Source organism: Propithecus coquereli, unplaced genomic scaffold (genome assembly GCF_000956105.1).
Source record: "Propithecus coquereli isolate 6110/MARCELLA unplaced genomic scaffold, Pcoq_1.0 Scaffold31, whole genome shotgun sequence".
Lineage (NCBI taxonomy): Eukaryota > Metazoa > Chordata > Mammalia > Primates > Indriidae > Propithecus > Propithecus coquereli.
Window position 1 is genome coordinate 597,446 of NW_012148730.1, and position 14,999 is coordinate 612,444.

The 14,999-nt window shown below is 49.0% G+C and overlaps 1 protein-coding gene across 1 annotated transcript; it reads right to left on the reverse strand.

Moving 5' to 3' along the window:
- Positions 1–200: 200 nt before the first annotated feature.
- Positions 201–7,580, reverse strand: ARMCX4 (armadillo repeat containing, X-linked 4). The gene is made up of 3 exons (XM_012650046.1): positions 3,621–7,580; positions 2,283–3,584; positions 201–1,886 (listed from the first exon to the last, which is right to left on the reverse strand). Exons 1-3 carry the CDS (start codon positions 7,563–7,565, stop codon positions 468–470), a joined length of 6,666 nt encoding a protein of 2,221 aa, XP_012505500.1. The 5' UTR covers positions 7,566–7,580; the 3' UTR covers positions 201–467.
- Positions 7,581–14,999: the final 7,419 nt, after the last annotated feature.

A 14,999-nucleotide genomic window follows, 5' to 3' on the forward strand; every position in this document is an offset into this window, starting at 1 on the left:
GACTACTGTGGTCACTTCCTAACTCGTTTTCCAATCTCTAGTCACCACTCCTGTCCCCACCCCAGCTCAGACCCATCCTGCACACCAAATGACCAAACTCAAGGACAAGGACAATGACTTTTTTTTTCTGCTGCTTAAAAGACACAACTTTATTGATGACATAAAAATAAAGTCTTAAATGTATAAACATAAGTCCACACAAAGGACCAAAGATTACCTTACTTATGAAGAATCAGTTCAGTTTCTGCTCATGAAGCATACTAAAAATATCTCAATCCAGACAAGATAAAAATCAACACATGTATTTTCAGTACAAGTTTGAATTCATTTGGTGTTCGTAAAATGGTCCAGCTATAGACCATCATAGGTAACATCAGTTTCAAAGTCATAATGCAATTTACAATGTGCATTACTTCCGGGTACAAAACCAAAATATTATTCAAATTTGTTTGGGAACATACAGCCAATCAGAGTTTACTTATTAATAGCTCAACTCTCTCTTTCACCTCAGGGTCATTGCATTCTGCTGCTAAAGCTCGAAGTTTCTTGGCACATGCTTTAGGTCGTTGGAATAGGAAATAAAGGGAATTTTCACTGAACTTATCCTGGGTAAATGCTTTTGCTCTTCTTTTAAAATGGTAATTTATGTTTTCAAATAGTGAAAGAGCATTAAGAATATTCTCTTTTGTCTCTTTCTTGCTAAAAATGTTAATCAGTGATGTTGGTGCATTGGCAATGAGCAAGTCTTTTGTCATAGATGGATTTTTAGAGAAATTCAAAAGCATTCCCAAAACATGGTCTTTAGTTTCTCCACTCCCCAGAGTTAACAAACGAAGAAATTCTGAAATATAATTTGTAACCATATGCTGATATTCACTGGTAATAGTCAGGTGCCTTATCAATCTTAGTCCAGCCAGCTGCACATTTGAATTTAAGGGATAGGTGACAGTGTCTTCACATACTTGGTTTAAGTATGTTTTAACCTTCCTATGGTTTTCAGCAGCCACTGAGATGTTATTCAGTGCATTTAAAGCCCTCTGCCTAACACTGGGGTGGGGATTACTGAGCAAGCTTTCAATAACTGAGATTCCACCTACGTTACGAGCGACTTCGTGGGAATAAGGATAATCAGCACTGTTATATAGAGCATTATTGGCTATTTCATGAACAGAAGGATCTTCAGTCATCTCAATCATGCAAATGAGTTTTTCAAGATCTTGTGGATCCATATTAGCTTCGCGTTTACAGCGGCAGGACCAGTGCCGAAATTTCTCCTCAGGCCTTATTTGCTTTCTACCATCACCTTCAGCTAGGAAGTTGGCCGCAATTTGGTGTGGAAACTTTGTTTCCGACCAGATCATGGCTCCATCCCATAACCCCATTCCTGCCCCAGGGACCATGGATGGATATGTGCCTCTTGACTCAGCTGACTTTTTGTCTTTAGCCTCAGGTGCAGATTTGTCCTCGCTTCTGTTTTCATAATCAGCACAGAACCAAGAACTTATATCAACTCCATCAGCAGCTTCAAAGTTATCCTTGATGCAGGCCTTATCGCCAGTCCCAAACTCAAAATTGACATCTCTCTCACTTTTGGATCTGAACTCATTACTGTTCTCACTCTCAGCCCAAAACAAAGACCTTAAACTGATCTCCTCAATATCAGGGCTGGACTCTCTACTTAGCTCATCCTCATCTACATCCCAAGCCAAAGTCCAGGATGCTACACCAGCCTCTTCCCCAGCCCCAAGCCTAGACCCTATAGTGGTTGCATGTCCATCCCAAGACCAAAATCCCATCCTGGCCTCAGCCCCTCCCTCAGCCCCTGCCTCAACTCCTGCCTCAGCCCCTGCCTCAGCCTCAGCCCCTGCCTCAGCCTCAGCCCCTGCCTCAGTCCCTGCCTCAGCCTCAGCCTCAGCCCCTGCCTCAGTCCCTGCCTCAGCCTCAGCCTCAGCCCAGGCTCAGCCCTGGCCTCAGCCCCTGCCTCAGCCTCAGCCTCAGCCCCTGCCTCAGCCCCTGCCTCAGCCCTGGCCCCTGCCTCAGCCTCAGGCCTCAGCCCTGGCCTCAGCCCCTGCCTCAGCCCTGGCCTCAGCCCCTGCCTCAGCCTCAGGCTCAGCCCTGGCCTCAGCCCCTGCCTCAGCCTCAGGCTCAGCCCTGGCCTCAGCCCCTGCCTCAGCCTCAGGCTCAGCCCTGGCCTCAGCCTCAGCCTCAGCCCTGGCCTCAGCCCCTGCCTCAGCCTCAGCCCTGGCCTCAGCCCCTGCCTCAGCCTCAGCCCTGGCCTCAGCCCCTGCCTGAGCACCTGCCTCAGCCCCGGCCTCAGCCCCTACACAGAAGCCAATATAAGCGGCCTCCTGAGGTCTGACCCAGGAGCCAATAACTGTCTTGTTCTCAGCCTCAGACCTAGAACTAATGATGGCCTCTTCCCCAGCCCCTGATTTGGATTCAATACTGGCCTTTTCCTTAATATCAAGCCTGGGCAAAATAATAGCCTCTTCCCCTGTCCAACACCAAGTCCCTATACAGGCCTCAGCTCCAGGGCCAAACCAGAATCCTTCATTGGCCTCCACCTCAAAACTGACCTGGAACCTTCCACTGGCCTGGCCCTCAGGCTCTAGCCTAGACTCTCCACTGGCCTCATTCTCAGGCCTAGATACAACCCAGGGTTCTCCACTGCCCTGGTCCCCAGAACCAGCCCAGGAGCCTCCTCCACAGGCCTGATCCTCAAATTCAGGTTTGGAACAGCCACCAGCCTGATCCCTAGGCCCAACCCAGGACATTCCACTAGCCTGATTCCCAGTGCCAGCCCAGGACCCACCACTGGACTGCTCTGCAGGCCCTGGCCTAGAGCCTCCAATGAGTTGGCCACCAGCCACACCCCAGGAACATCCTCCACTGGACTGATCCTCAGGCCCTGGCCTGGATCCCCCAGAAGCTTGGTCTCCAGCACTAATCCAGAATCCTCCTCCAATGGTCTGATCCTCAAACCCAGACTTGGAACAGCCACCAGCCTGATCCACAGCCCCAGCCCCAGCCCAGGACCCTCCACTGACCTGACTCCCAGTGCCAGCCCAGGACCCACCACTGGATTGGTCTGTGGACCCTGGCATAGACACTCCAACGTCCTGGCCACCAGCCCCACCCCAAGACCCTCCTCCATTGGTCTGACTCCCAGTGTAAATACAGAACCATCCACTGGCCTGGTCCCCAGTACCAGCCCAGGAATCTCCACTGGACTGCTCACTGGGCCCCAGCCTAGATCCTCTACTAGTCTGGTCCCCAGCATCAGGCCAGGACCCTCCACCACTGGCTTGATCCTCAAATATAGGCTTTGCCCCACCACTAGCTTGATCCCCAGCCCCAGCCCCAGCCCCAGCCCAGGACCCTCCACTGGCCTGGTCCACAGCTGCAACCAAGAACCCTTCATTGATTTGGTCCCCAGAGTTAGCCCAGGACCTTCCACTGGACTGATCCTCAGGCCCCAACTTAGACCCTCCACCAGCCTGTCCAATGGCTCCAACCCAAGATCCTCCTTCACTCACCTGATTCTCAAATCTAGGCTTGGACCCACCGCCAGACTGATCACCAGTCTCAGTCCAGGACCCTGCCATGGCTGGGTCCCCAGCCTTAGCCCAGGACCCACCACCAGACTGATCTACAGGCCCCAGCCTGGACCCTCCACTAGCTTGGTCTGCAATGTCAGCCCAGGACCCACCACTGGACTGGTCCTCAGGCCCCAACCTGCACCCTCCACTGGCCTGGCCAACAGGCCCAGCCCAGGACCCTTTTTCACTGGCCTGATCCTCAAATTGAGGCTTGGACCCATTACCAGACTGATCACCACTCCCAGCCCAAGACAATCCATTGGTCTGGTCCACAGCCCCAGCCCAGTATCCAACGCTATACATATTCCCAGCCTCAGCCCCAGCCCAAGATGCCCCACTGTCCTGGTTCTCAGCCCCAGTCCAGGACCCTCCAATGGCGCCTTCCCCAGCCCAGGACACCCCACTAGCCTGGCCCCCAGGCCAGGACCCCTCACTGGCCTGACCCCCAGCCCAGAGCTCTCCAATGGCCTGATTCCCAGAGATAGTCCAAGACCCTCCACAGGCCTGGTTCTCAGCCCCAGTCCAGGACACTCCAATAGCCTTACCCTCAGCCACTGCCCAGGTGCTCCCACTGGCCTTGTCCCCAGCCCAGGACCCCTCACTAGACTGACCCCCAACCCAGAGCCCTCCACTGGCCTGGGCCCCAGCTCCAGCCCAGGACCCAATACCAACCTCATTCTCAGCCCTAGCCCTAGCCCAGGACTTAACACTGGCCTCATCACAAGCCACAGCCCAGGACCCAACAATATCAGCCTTATCATTAGCCCCACTCCAGGACCCAATACCGGCTTCATTCTCATCATCAGCCCAGGACACGCTATTCTCCCAGTCTCCATCCATGGCCTGAAACCTAAATTTGATCCACCGCTCAGCAGCAATCCAATCCTCAACACCAATCCCATTCCAGTAGTAGTCATGGATGTTAGGCTGAGTCTTTCTACAGGCCTCAGTGCTTGACCCACCCTCACTCTCAGAAGGGGGCACAGTCTCAGCATGAGGCTTTGCATAGACCTCATGTTCTGCTGTGGCTTCTGCCTCAGAACTGGTCATAGCCTTGTCCCTTGCCCCAGGCAAGGTCTCACCCTGGGAACTGGCCACAACCTGGGACTGGGCAGAGTGCCTTTTACCTGCCCCAGCCCCTGATTTAGGCACAGCATTGAGATTGCCCCTGACCTTACTCCTGGCACCAAGCAAGTTCTCACTCTGGGAATTAGTCACAGCCTGGGGCTGGGCAGAGCCCATTATATTTGCTCCAGCCTCTGCCTTAGACACAGCATTGGGACTGCCCCTGACCTTGTTCTTGGCACCAGGCAAGGCCTCGCCCTGAGAATTGGCTACAACCTGGGGCTGGGCAGAGCCCATTGTGCCTGCCCCAGACTCTGCCTTAGACATGGCATTGGAATTGCCCTTGACCTTATTCCTAGCACCAAGCAAGGCCTCATTCTGGGACTTGGCCATAGCCTGAGGCTGGGCAGAGCCCACTGTACTCATCCCAGTTTCTGCCTTAGACAGAGCATTGGGATTGCCTTTGACCTTATTCTTGGCACCAAGCAAGGCCTCACCCTGGGAAGTGGCCACAGCCTGGGGCTGGGCAGAGCCCGTTGTACCTGCCCCAGCCTCTGCCTTAGACACAGCATCTAGATCACCCTTGACCTTATTTTTAGCACCAAGCAAGGCCTCACTCTGGGAATTGGATACAGCCTGGGGCTGGGCAGAACCTGTTGTATCTGCCCCAGCCCCTACCTTAGGCACAGCATTGCGATTGCCCTTGACCTTATTCTTGGCACCAGGCAAGGCCTCACCCTGGGAATGGGCCACAGTCTGGGGCTGGGCAGAGCCTGTTGTATCTGTCCCAGCCCCTGCCTTAGACACAGCGCTGGAATTGCATTTGACCTTATTCTTGGTAGCAGGCAAGGCCTCACCTTGGGAATTGGCCATAACCTGGGGCTGGGCAAAGCCTATTGTATCTGCCCCAGACCCTGCCTTAGACACAGCATTAGGATGGCCCTTGACCTTATTCTTGGTACCAGGCAAGGCCTCACCCTCGGAATTGGCCACAACCTGGGCAAAGCCTGTTGTACCTGCCCCAGTCTCTGCCGTAGGCACAGCTCTGAGATTGCCTTTGACTCTATTCTTGCTACCAGGCAAGGCCTCACCCTGGGAACTGATCACAACCTGGGGCGGACCACAGGCCTTCTGGTCTGCCTTAGCCCCTGCTCTAGAAATGGCATTAAGATCACCCCTACCATCAACCTTGCAATCAGGCAAGGCCTCAACTTGGGTCTTGGCCCCAGCCTGAGGCTGTACACAGGTTTTCATGTCTGGCCCGATCCCTGCTTTACACTTGGCTTTGGCTTTACCCCTAGCCTTACCTTTTATATTAGGTAAGGCTTCACCCAGGCTCTGGGCCATAACCTGAGGCTGTGCCCTTGTGTCTGTCCCAGCTCCTTCCTTAGACATGGTGTTGGCATTGCCCTTTGCTTTAATTTGGCCATCAGACAAGCTATCAGCCTGGACATTGGCCACAGGCTGAGGATGTGTACAAGACAACATGTCTGTCCCAGCCTCTGCCTTAGCCATGATATTGGGATTGTCTCTTCTCTTATCCCTGGCATCAGGCAAGGCCTCAGCCTGGGAATTAGCCCTTGAGTTTGCCCTGGCCCCTGCTTTAGCCATGGCATTGGGATTGGATCTACCCTTAATCCTGGCATCAGGTATGGTCTCAGCCTGAGCACTGGCTACAGCCTGAGGATGAATAGCACCCCACGTGTCAGCTGCAGTCATGGCCTTCAAAATGACATTGGTATTTCCCCTGCCATCAACCTTGGCACTAGATGTCACCTCAGCTTGTTTCCTGGCCACAGTCTGAGGCTGTATACAAGCTCTCATATCTGCCCCTGCTCCCACCTCACACATGGCATTGACATTACCCCAGGCATCAACCCTTGCCCTAGGTGTGGCCTCAGCCTGGGTCTTGCCAACAATTTGAGACTGAGCAGAAGCCCTCATGTCTGCCCCAGACCCTGCCCTAGACATGGTTTTGCAATTCCCCTTGTCCTCAACCCCAGCACCAGGCATGTCATCACCCTGGATCTTGGCCACAGCCTGAGACTGTGCATAGGACTTCATGTCCACTCCAGCTACCTCCCTGGACATGCCATTGGGATTTCCCCTAGCATCAACCGTGGCACCAGGCCTGGCCTCAGACTGAGTCTTAGCCACACTCACAGTCTCTTCCAGAGCTCTTGCCTTGGTCTCAGCCACAATTCCAGTCTTGTTCATGGCCTCCATCTTGGCCACTTCCCTGGTCACTGCCAAGGTCTCACTCTGTGTCACCATTACTCTGTTAATCTCTGTCTCTTTTTCAGCCAATATACGAGCTTCAGCTTTGGTCTGGGTCATTGCTTCTTTCTTGGCCTCATCCTTGGCATCCAGTGCCCAAGATTTTGCCTTGGTCTGAGTCACTGCCTCTTTCTTGACTAATCTTCCAGGCTCAGCATCAGTTTGGGTCACTGCTTCTTTCAGGGCCACTTCCCTGGCTTCGGCCTCGGCCTCAATCAGAGTCACTGCCTCTGTCATAACCAGTGTTCCAGACACAACTTTGGCCTCAGATTGGATATCTGCCTCTTCCCCAGCCATTACCTTGGCCTGAGAGTTGGCTTTGGATCTAACTATAGCAGTAACCTTGGTGTCTACTTCAGCCCCAGGCCCACCTCCTGCTCCAATTTCTGCTCCAGTCTTGGTCTTGGGTCTAGTCTCAATCTGTGATCCAGCCATGGCCTCACTGATGGCCAAGGTCTGATTCTGTACCCCAACCACAGTCTCCATCTTGACTCTGGACCCATTTTTGGCAAGTCTGCTCACACTCTGGTTTCTTCCCTTGGTTACTTTGTAAATGTAGTAGCAGGTACCAGTGCAGATCACCAGTCCTGCAGTCACCCAGCCCACTTCCTGAATGCGGCCCATGTAATCACCCCCGCTGAAGGCACGAACAAGGTACGCTAGGGCTCACTCGGGCTAGGGAAAGAGGGTGGTAGGTCTTGGCATACACCTGTAAGAGCGCTGGTCTTCAGCCACTCAAAGGCCACTACAGCTGCCACTGGAGGTGAACCTAAAAGTGGAAGAAGGAAATGGACTAAAATTTCTTTTCTAATTCTGTTGCATCATATACATACATACACAGAGGGACAGAAAAGGGTAGAATCACGTGCTTGGTGGGAGAAGAGGATGATTAGCAAACTCTCCCTCCCTCCCTCTCTTCTCCCCATCTTTCCCAATGCCCAACAATTTTTCCCCAAGGTACTTCCATACACATTTCCATACACCAGATGAACAGTGGGAAGGATGATAGGAGGGCTAACAAGGAATGGGAGATAACAAGGAGCCCTAGACCTTGATTTTTACTGGATCTACACTGGTCAGCACTCCACAGGGGCCCACCCTCATACCAACCTGTAATGATCTCAGGAAGTTCTCTCCTCTTTCCTTCTCTGGCTTGGTGATAAATCCTAAAGTAGATATATAAACTCATGAGATCTTTGGACCTAGAGACAGACAGACAGATGGAGGAAAAGATGGTAGTGGAGAGTTTGTTCTTGATGGGACATATTATTAGCAAACTACCTCTCTACCCACCTCAGTTCACCCCACTACCCCAGGTGCTGTCACATTCTTTTCCCTGTATCAGAATTAAGGTAAGGGTGTGATGTAAGTGATTGGGGATGGTAGGAAAGGTGGCTGGGAAAGGGAGAGGCTGAGGAGCCTCCAGACTGGACACTGGCCTTTACTGGATGCATGCTGGTCTCCATTAACCCACCCTGGAGGTCTACGCAGGCAGTCCTCACCCTCTTACCAGTCTATACTGATCAGGGGCAATTTCTTCCTTGTTTCTTTGCTTCCAGTGATCTCAAGTCCTGCAGCAGACATGCAGGCAGATCTACGGACAAGTAAACAAACAGGAGGTAATGGAGACCGAGTCTTTGATAGAACAGACAAGCACCCTGATCTCTGACCCCAGTGCCTGCCATGCCAGGGCTCAGGTTTATTAATATGTCCCATCTCACAGTGCCCCCATCAACTCTTCTCCTCCCAGTCACACTCCAGCCCACCTTACCCCAGTAGTCCTACCCTTTCCCCGCACTGAAATCAATAGGGGGCGTAGTAGCACTGAGGAAATCTTTCAGAGTGTAGGGGAGGCAGAAGTGTCCTCCATGGGACCCTCTCAAGTCTCAGCCACCTGCTATGCCCACCCTCTCTTGTCATCCCTAGACACTGCCCCCATTCACACCAACCTCCATGGTCCCAGGCCAGTCTCCTCCTCTTTCCCTTTCTTCTGGTGGTAAACAGGCCTATTCTAGGCCTAGGGGAAGACCTAGGAACAGAGAGAGAAAAGGGGGAGGGTAAATGCTGAGGACTTGTGACATACTAGCATTTAAACATGGGTCTGTGTACCTGCCTTTCTAGACTTAGAGACCCATTTCCCAGCAGGCAGAACCAGGGGCTTCCCCAGCACTGAAATGGGAAGAGGGGAAAAGGGAAGCAGGAAAAGTAAAAGGTGAGAGATAGGCAAATTATTTTAAAACCACCTGTAGAGTTCTAGAACTTTCCCCAAAAGTCCACCATTTCCTTCGCTAAGATTGTCAGATGGGTGGGGGGATCTGGAAAACTGGAGGATGGTGAGAAAGATGGGAGCCCCCAGATTCCATACTCTAGAGTCATAGCCTACTGCCATCTGCTTCCCTTTAAACCCATCTATAGGAGTCTCCAGCAAAAGTGACAAGGGGTGGGGGAAGGCTGCTGCTTCCACCAAATCACTGTCTTTCCCCATCAAAGACTAAATAAAAAAAAAAGAAAATAGTAATATTCTTTGATACAGCAACTTATATTTTCTCATTATCTGAAGTGCAAACAAAAGCATCTGTAGAAAAGTTTGCTGTCATTATTGGTCTTCAACATACAATTTAAGTTAAAAGTCCTAAGCTTGGTAAGTAAATGCAGTTTAGGGAAAGTCCCCTAGCTAGCCCCACCCCACATCCCAATCAGATAGAGGCGCCTAAGTTCCTGCCATAGAATTCATATAGAACTGGCCCCCTCCCCGCCCCGGTTTACAGTGCCCGCGCTCACACTAACCTCCATAGATCCAGTGCAGTTTTCTCTCCTTCTTCCTTTCTCTTCGCCACAAACAGTGCCACGCAAAACTACTGTCCAACAGACGGGAAAGAGTAAAGCACTGAATGTTGGACCAGCACCCAGGCCACAGATCCCAATATTCGCCTTTCCGGATTCAGGAACCCGGTTGTCAAATGTCGCTCCCCACAATGCGAGACACCATCCCTACTAACCCCGCTGTCCAGCCACTAAGGCCCACCATTTTCTCTGCAAACGCCACCGTGGCGCATCCCTTCCACTGAAATAAGCAGGAAGCGAGCGGACATGTGCGATCAGTGATTAGCGTTATCGAGGATGGGCATCTCAATCTCTGTGTTTCCCTCTGGAGGCACTCTCCCCACCAGTCGCCCTGTCAAAGCTCACGGTTCCCCTGCACAGATGTAGGCGGGGGGCAGGGGGGTTCAGGAGAATCAGAGGCTAAGGTACCTCAAACTTGAGCCAGCATATACCCACCCCACGCCCGCCCCCGTCCCCGGGGTCGCCAAGCCGCCGCCTGCCGCCCTGGCCACTGCGCGGGCCCCGGGGCCCTTACCTGCTCCGCTTTCCCCGGGCCCGATGCCAGCCCGCCACCGAGCGCAGGGCAGCGGGGAGCTGGTAGCCAGACGCGAATGACGACTGTACCGAAGGCTGCGTCGCTCTGCAGCTCCGGGTCACGTGAGGGCCGCGCGTCACCACTAAGCTCGCCCTCCCCACCACCCCCGCTGGCCGGCAGCCAGTCAACAGGACCCCCCCCAGCTCCGCAAGCACAGACACCCCCCTCCTCCCGTCTGTGCGCAGAGCCCCAGCGCACGCTGCCCTGTCACTCATCTCCGTCCCCTCCAATCTGAGGGCCCACAAGTGGCATCATCGCCTTGCAGTTGGAGTTTACTCATCTCTGGTTACCAGGGAGGGTCTGTACCCCCCACCCACTCCCAGGCCTTAGCTGTGGCCTTTTCTGCTGCTTCTTTGAGGAATCCTTTCTTTCCCTCTTAGGCTGTAAGACCAACGCTCCCCAACAACCCACTACACAACCTTCCCTCCCGAAGTACAGCGCCTGCACCAAACGGGCTGCGGAAAGAGGTGTTGGGAAGGAAAGCAGAGATTGCAAGTAGAGTCTTAACTTTCTTTTATATGTTCCTTTTTTTTTCTTCTAACATCGCATTCTCTTTTTTTGTAATCGCAAAATGCAGTATAGCCATTCTCATTTGACATAAAAAATATTCAGGTTGTAAAAATAACAAAAGACGCATTCGTTTACATTATTTTGTGCCACACTAAAAAATGTTTTCTAGTTACTGTCAACTATTTCCCAGCTTTCAAAACAGACTGGTCATTATTGACATTTTAAATACAAAATAGTCCCAAACAAAGCCAGCACGTTTTTCAATGTGATCTATAAATTAACCTTTTAAAGGCATTCAGTTTTCTAATCTTGACAATTTTACACAAGTGATTTATAACCTGTTGAAGTTCTGGCTGAACTTCTATCTTTTGTCAAGTGTCTGAGACCTTCATTGATGACTCCTGGTTAATTTAATGAAGACCCAACTCCTGATGAACCCAGTGCCTCACAAACCAGTAACCTGTTTCCCGTTCTAGGGGTTTTATTTGTATTTTAAATAAGCACGTAATCAAATCAGTCTCACCACACCCATGAAAGGACCAACTGCTATCGCGTGGATGGAAAGGAGGCTTAGGAGGTGGAATTTTCATTCCGTCATGACACTGGTGAGATCTCTCTGGTGTCTGCCATTCATGTACTGTATGTCACCCTAGCAGTGGTAAGTGTTCAACGTTCAATGTTCAACGTGGAGATGGTGGTGAGGGTCTGTGGGTGACTGTGAATCACTGCATTACTCCTGATGTCTTTGTCACTTTCCCCCACAAATGGAAGGACAATGTACAAGATTCCAAGCAGTTACCAGGAAAAAGAGGCCTTCCCATTCCTTGACTTCTGTGACAACTTCACTGCACCGCCTGTACAAGCCCCTCAGAATAATCCCAGAACTCGGGGACAAAGTATGCAGAAATCAATCCCCAGACATCCACCTGTCCCTGCTGGGGAGTCATACTCTAAATATAGATGCTCCAGGCAGCCTCTTTATTAGAACACTGAAATATGACACCCTGGCGGGAGGCCACCCTCCACCCTGCCATGAGGGTCCCCTGTGTGGAAGAGGCCCTTTCAGGAGGTGAGCCAGGAAACCTGTAGCTCCATACGACCTTACTAATAGCTTTTCAGAACTCAACTGCCTGTGACAAAGTTACTTTCGCCACCAAAGGAAAAGATGGCTAAGTTAACTACATGAAAATTTAAAACTTTGGCGAAGTTAAAAAAAAAAAACATAAGCATTGGATGTCAAAGGGCTGTTAATGGAAAAGAAGCCAAACTCTGTAAAATAATTTTAAAGAGATTAATTCCGAGCCAAATTTGAGGACCATGACCCAGAGCCACACCCAAGAAGCCTTGAGCAAGTGGACTCACTGTGGCTGGGTTACAGTTTGGTTTTACACATTTCAGGGAGACAGGGGTTACAGGTAAAGTCATCAATTAATACATGGAAGGCATACATTGGTTTGGCCTGAAAAGGTGGGCCATCTCAAAGTGGGGGCTTACAGGTTATAGGTAGGTTTAAAGATTCTTTGACTTGTAATTGGTTAAAGACATGAAGCTTCATCTAAAGGTTTGGAATGTTTTAAGATTAGGAGCTGTTAATCAGAGACAAGCCACCGGACATAGATTTGTTGTGTAAATTGAGGACCTGCAGGTTTGTCTTGCATATCCTTAGGCCTGTTAATGGGTTACAAAGGATGTCCCCAAGAAGGGAGGGGGACATGATGAGGCTAGTCTGACCTCCCTCCTCAAGTCTGGCAATTTATTTTTAGGCTATCCCCTTAGCCAAGAGGGAGTCCATTCCTTCAGCCCATTGGGGGTGAGCCTTAAGATTTTATTTTAGTTCACAGGGCTAATTTGTAATAATCTAAAACTCTTGCAAATCATGAATAAAATGATAAACTCAATAGAAAAATGCGCCGAAAGACATAACAGATTTTTTCACAGAAAAGAAATACAAATGACTGATAAACATATGAAAATATGCTCAACTTAAAAAAAACGCAAATTGAAATAACTATGTCTTACCATGTTTTAGCTGTAAGTTTGTCAGAATTTAGAAATTTGATAATATTGTTGACTGGTTTATCAGAAAATGGACACTTCCACACTGTTGGAGGCAGTGTGGGATCTTGACGCAACCTTTATGTGGAGGGCAATTTGGCAAAATCTATTAAATGGTAAGTATAATATTCCACAAATACTTTGATCCAGTAATTCTATTCTTTGCAATTTAGCCAACCTATATATCTGCACAGCTCCACAAAGATATATATACTGGGATATTTTTTGCAGTGCTTGTAAAAGTTTAAAAAAACATCAAGCAACATAAAATGACCATCAATAGGGGAGAGATTAAATAAATTATGTTAGATTTATATAATATAACTGATAAAAAGGAAGAGTTAGGTCTATGTATCCTGATGGAAAGATAATTGGGGCATTTTATTATTTGCTGTTTATTTTCTGTAATTACATACAAATTTCACAAGGATACATTCTAGTATAAAATTCAAACCCAGAAAAAGAATTAGTACCACATGAACTCCACTATCCTCATCCAAATCAGTTACCTCCCCATTGTTATAAATTTGGTGTTAAATCCCTTTCTATACATTACATACAGATGCATCTTATTAAAATAAATAAATGGGGGGGCAAGGGCAATATACCTAACCTAAACATTTGTACCCCCATAATATGCTGAAATAATAAATAAATAAATAAATAAATGGGATCATAATTAACATATTGTTTTGCAACTTGGTTTTTTTCCAATTAAAATTATGTCTCAGGGAGCTCTGCATACCAGTACATTTAAAGCTGCTTCATTCTTTTTTAACTACTGCATATTATTTTATAGTTTGGTTATACTATTGTTTATTTAACACCACCACGGCCACCACCACTCCCACCTCCCACCCCCGTTGATGAACATAAAACTGTTCTGGGGCTTGGGCTAATAAAAACAAGGCTGTGTGAACTAAAATAAAATCTTAAGGCTCACCCCCCACAGGCTGAATGAATGGACTCCCTCTTGGCCAAGGGGATAGCCTAAAAATAAATTGCCAGACATGAGGAGGGAGGTCAGACTAGCCTCATCATGCCCCCCTCCCTTCTTGGGGACATTCTTTGTAACCCATTAACAGGCCTAAGGATATGCAAGACAAACCTGCAGGTCCTCAATTTACACAACAAATCTATGTCCGGTGGCTTGTCTCTGATTAACAGCTCCTCATCTTAAAACATTCCAAGCCTTTAGACAAAGCTTCATGTCTTTAACCAATTACAAGTCAGAGAATCTTTAAACCCACCTATAACCTGTAAGCCCTGCTTGGAGATGGCCCACCTTTTCAGGCCAAACCAATGTATGCCTTCCAGGTATTGATTTATGACTTTACCTGTAACCCCTGTCTCCCTGAAATATGTAAAACCAAACTGTAACCCAGCCACAGTGAGTCCACTTGCTCAAGGCTTCTTGGGAGTGACTCTGGGTCATGGTCCTCAAATTTGGCTCGGAATTAATCTCTTTAAAAATTATTTTACAGAGTTTGGCTTTTTTCCATTGACAGCTGCAATGAACAACCTGGTACATATAGCATTGCCCACAGATGAAAGTTGTTTTAGGATATCCTGCTATAAATAGAATTGTTTTGGCTAAACATGTGAGATTTTATACATTTGATACTGCCAAAAGAAGGATATGAGAGTTTATATAGTTGATGGATATACTGCCAAACTACCCTCCAATAAGGATGGGCCAATTTACACCCCCAACAAGCATATGACAGGATATATTTCCCCACACTCTCATGCACACTGAGGCTTCTTGACTTACGATGGGGTTATGTCCCAATAAGCCCATTACAAATTGAAAATACTGTTAAGTCAAAAATGCATTTAATACACCTAGCGTACCAAACATCATAGCTTAGCTTAGCCTAGCCTACCTTAAACATGCTTAGAACACTTACAGTAAGCCTACAGTTGGACAAAATCATCTAATACATAACCTATTTTATAATAAAGTGTTGAATATCTCATGTAATGTATTGAACACTGTACTGAAAGTGAAAAAAGGAATGGTTGTATGGCTACTTGAAGTATGGTTTCTATTGAATGTGCATTGCTTTAGCACA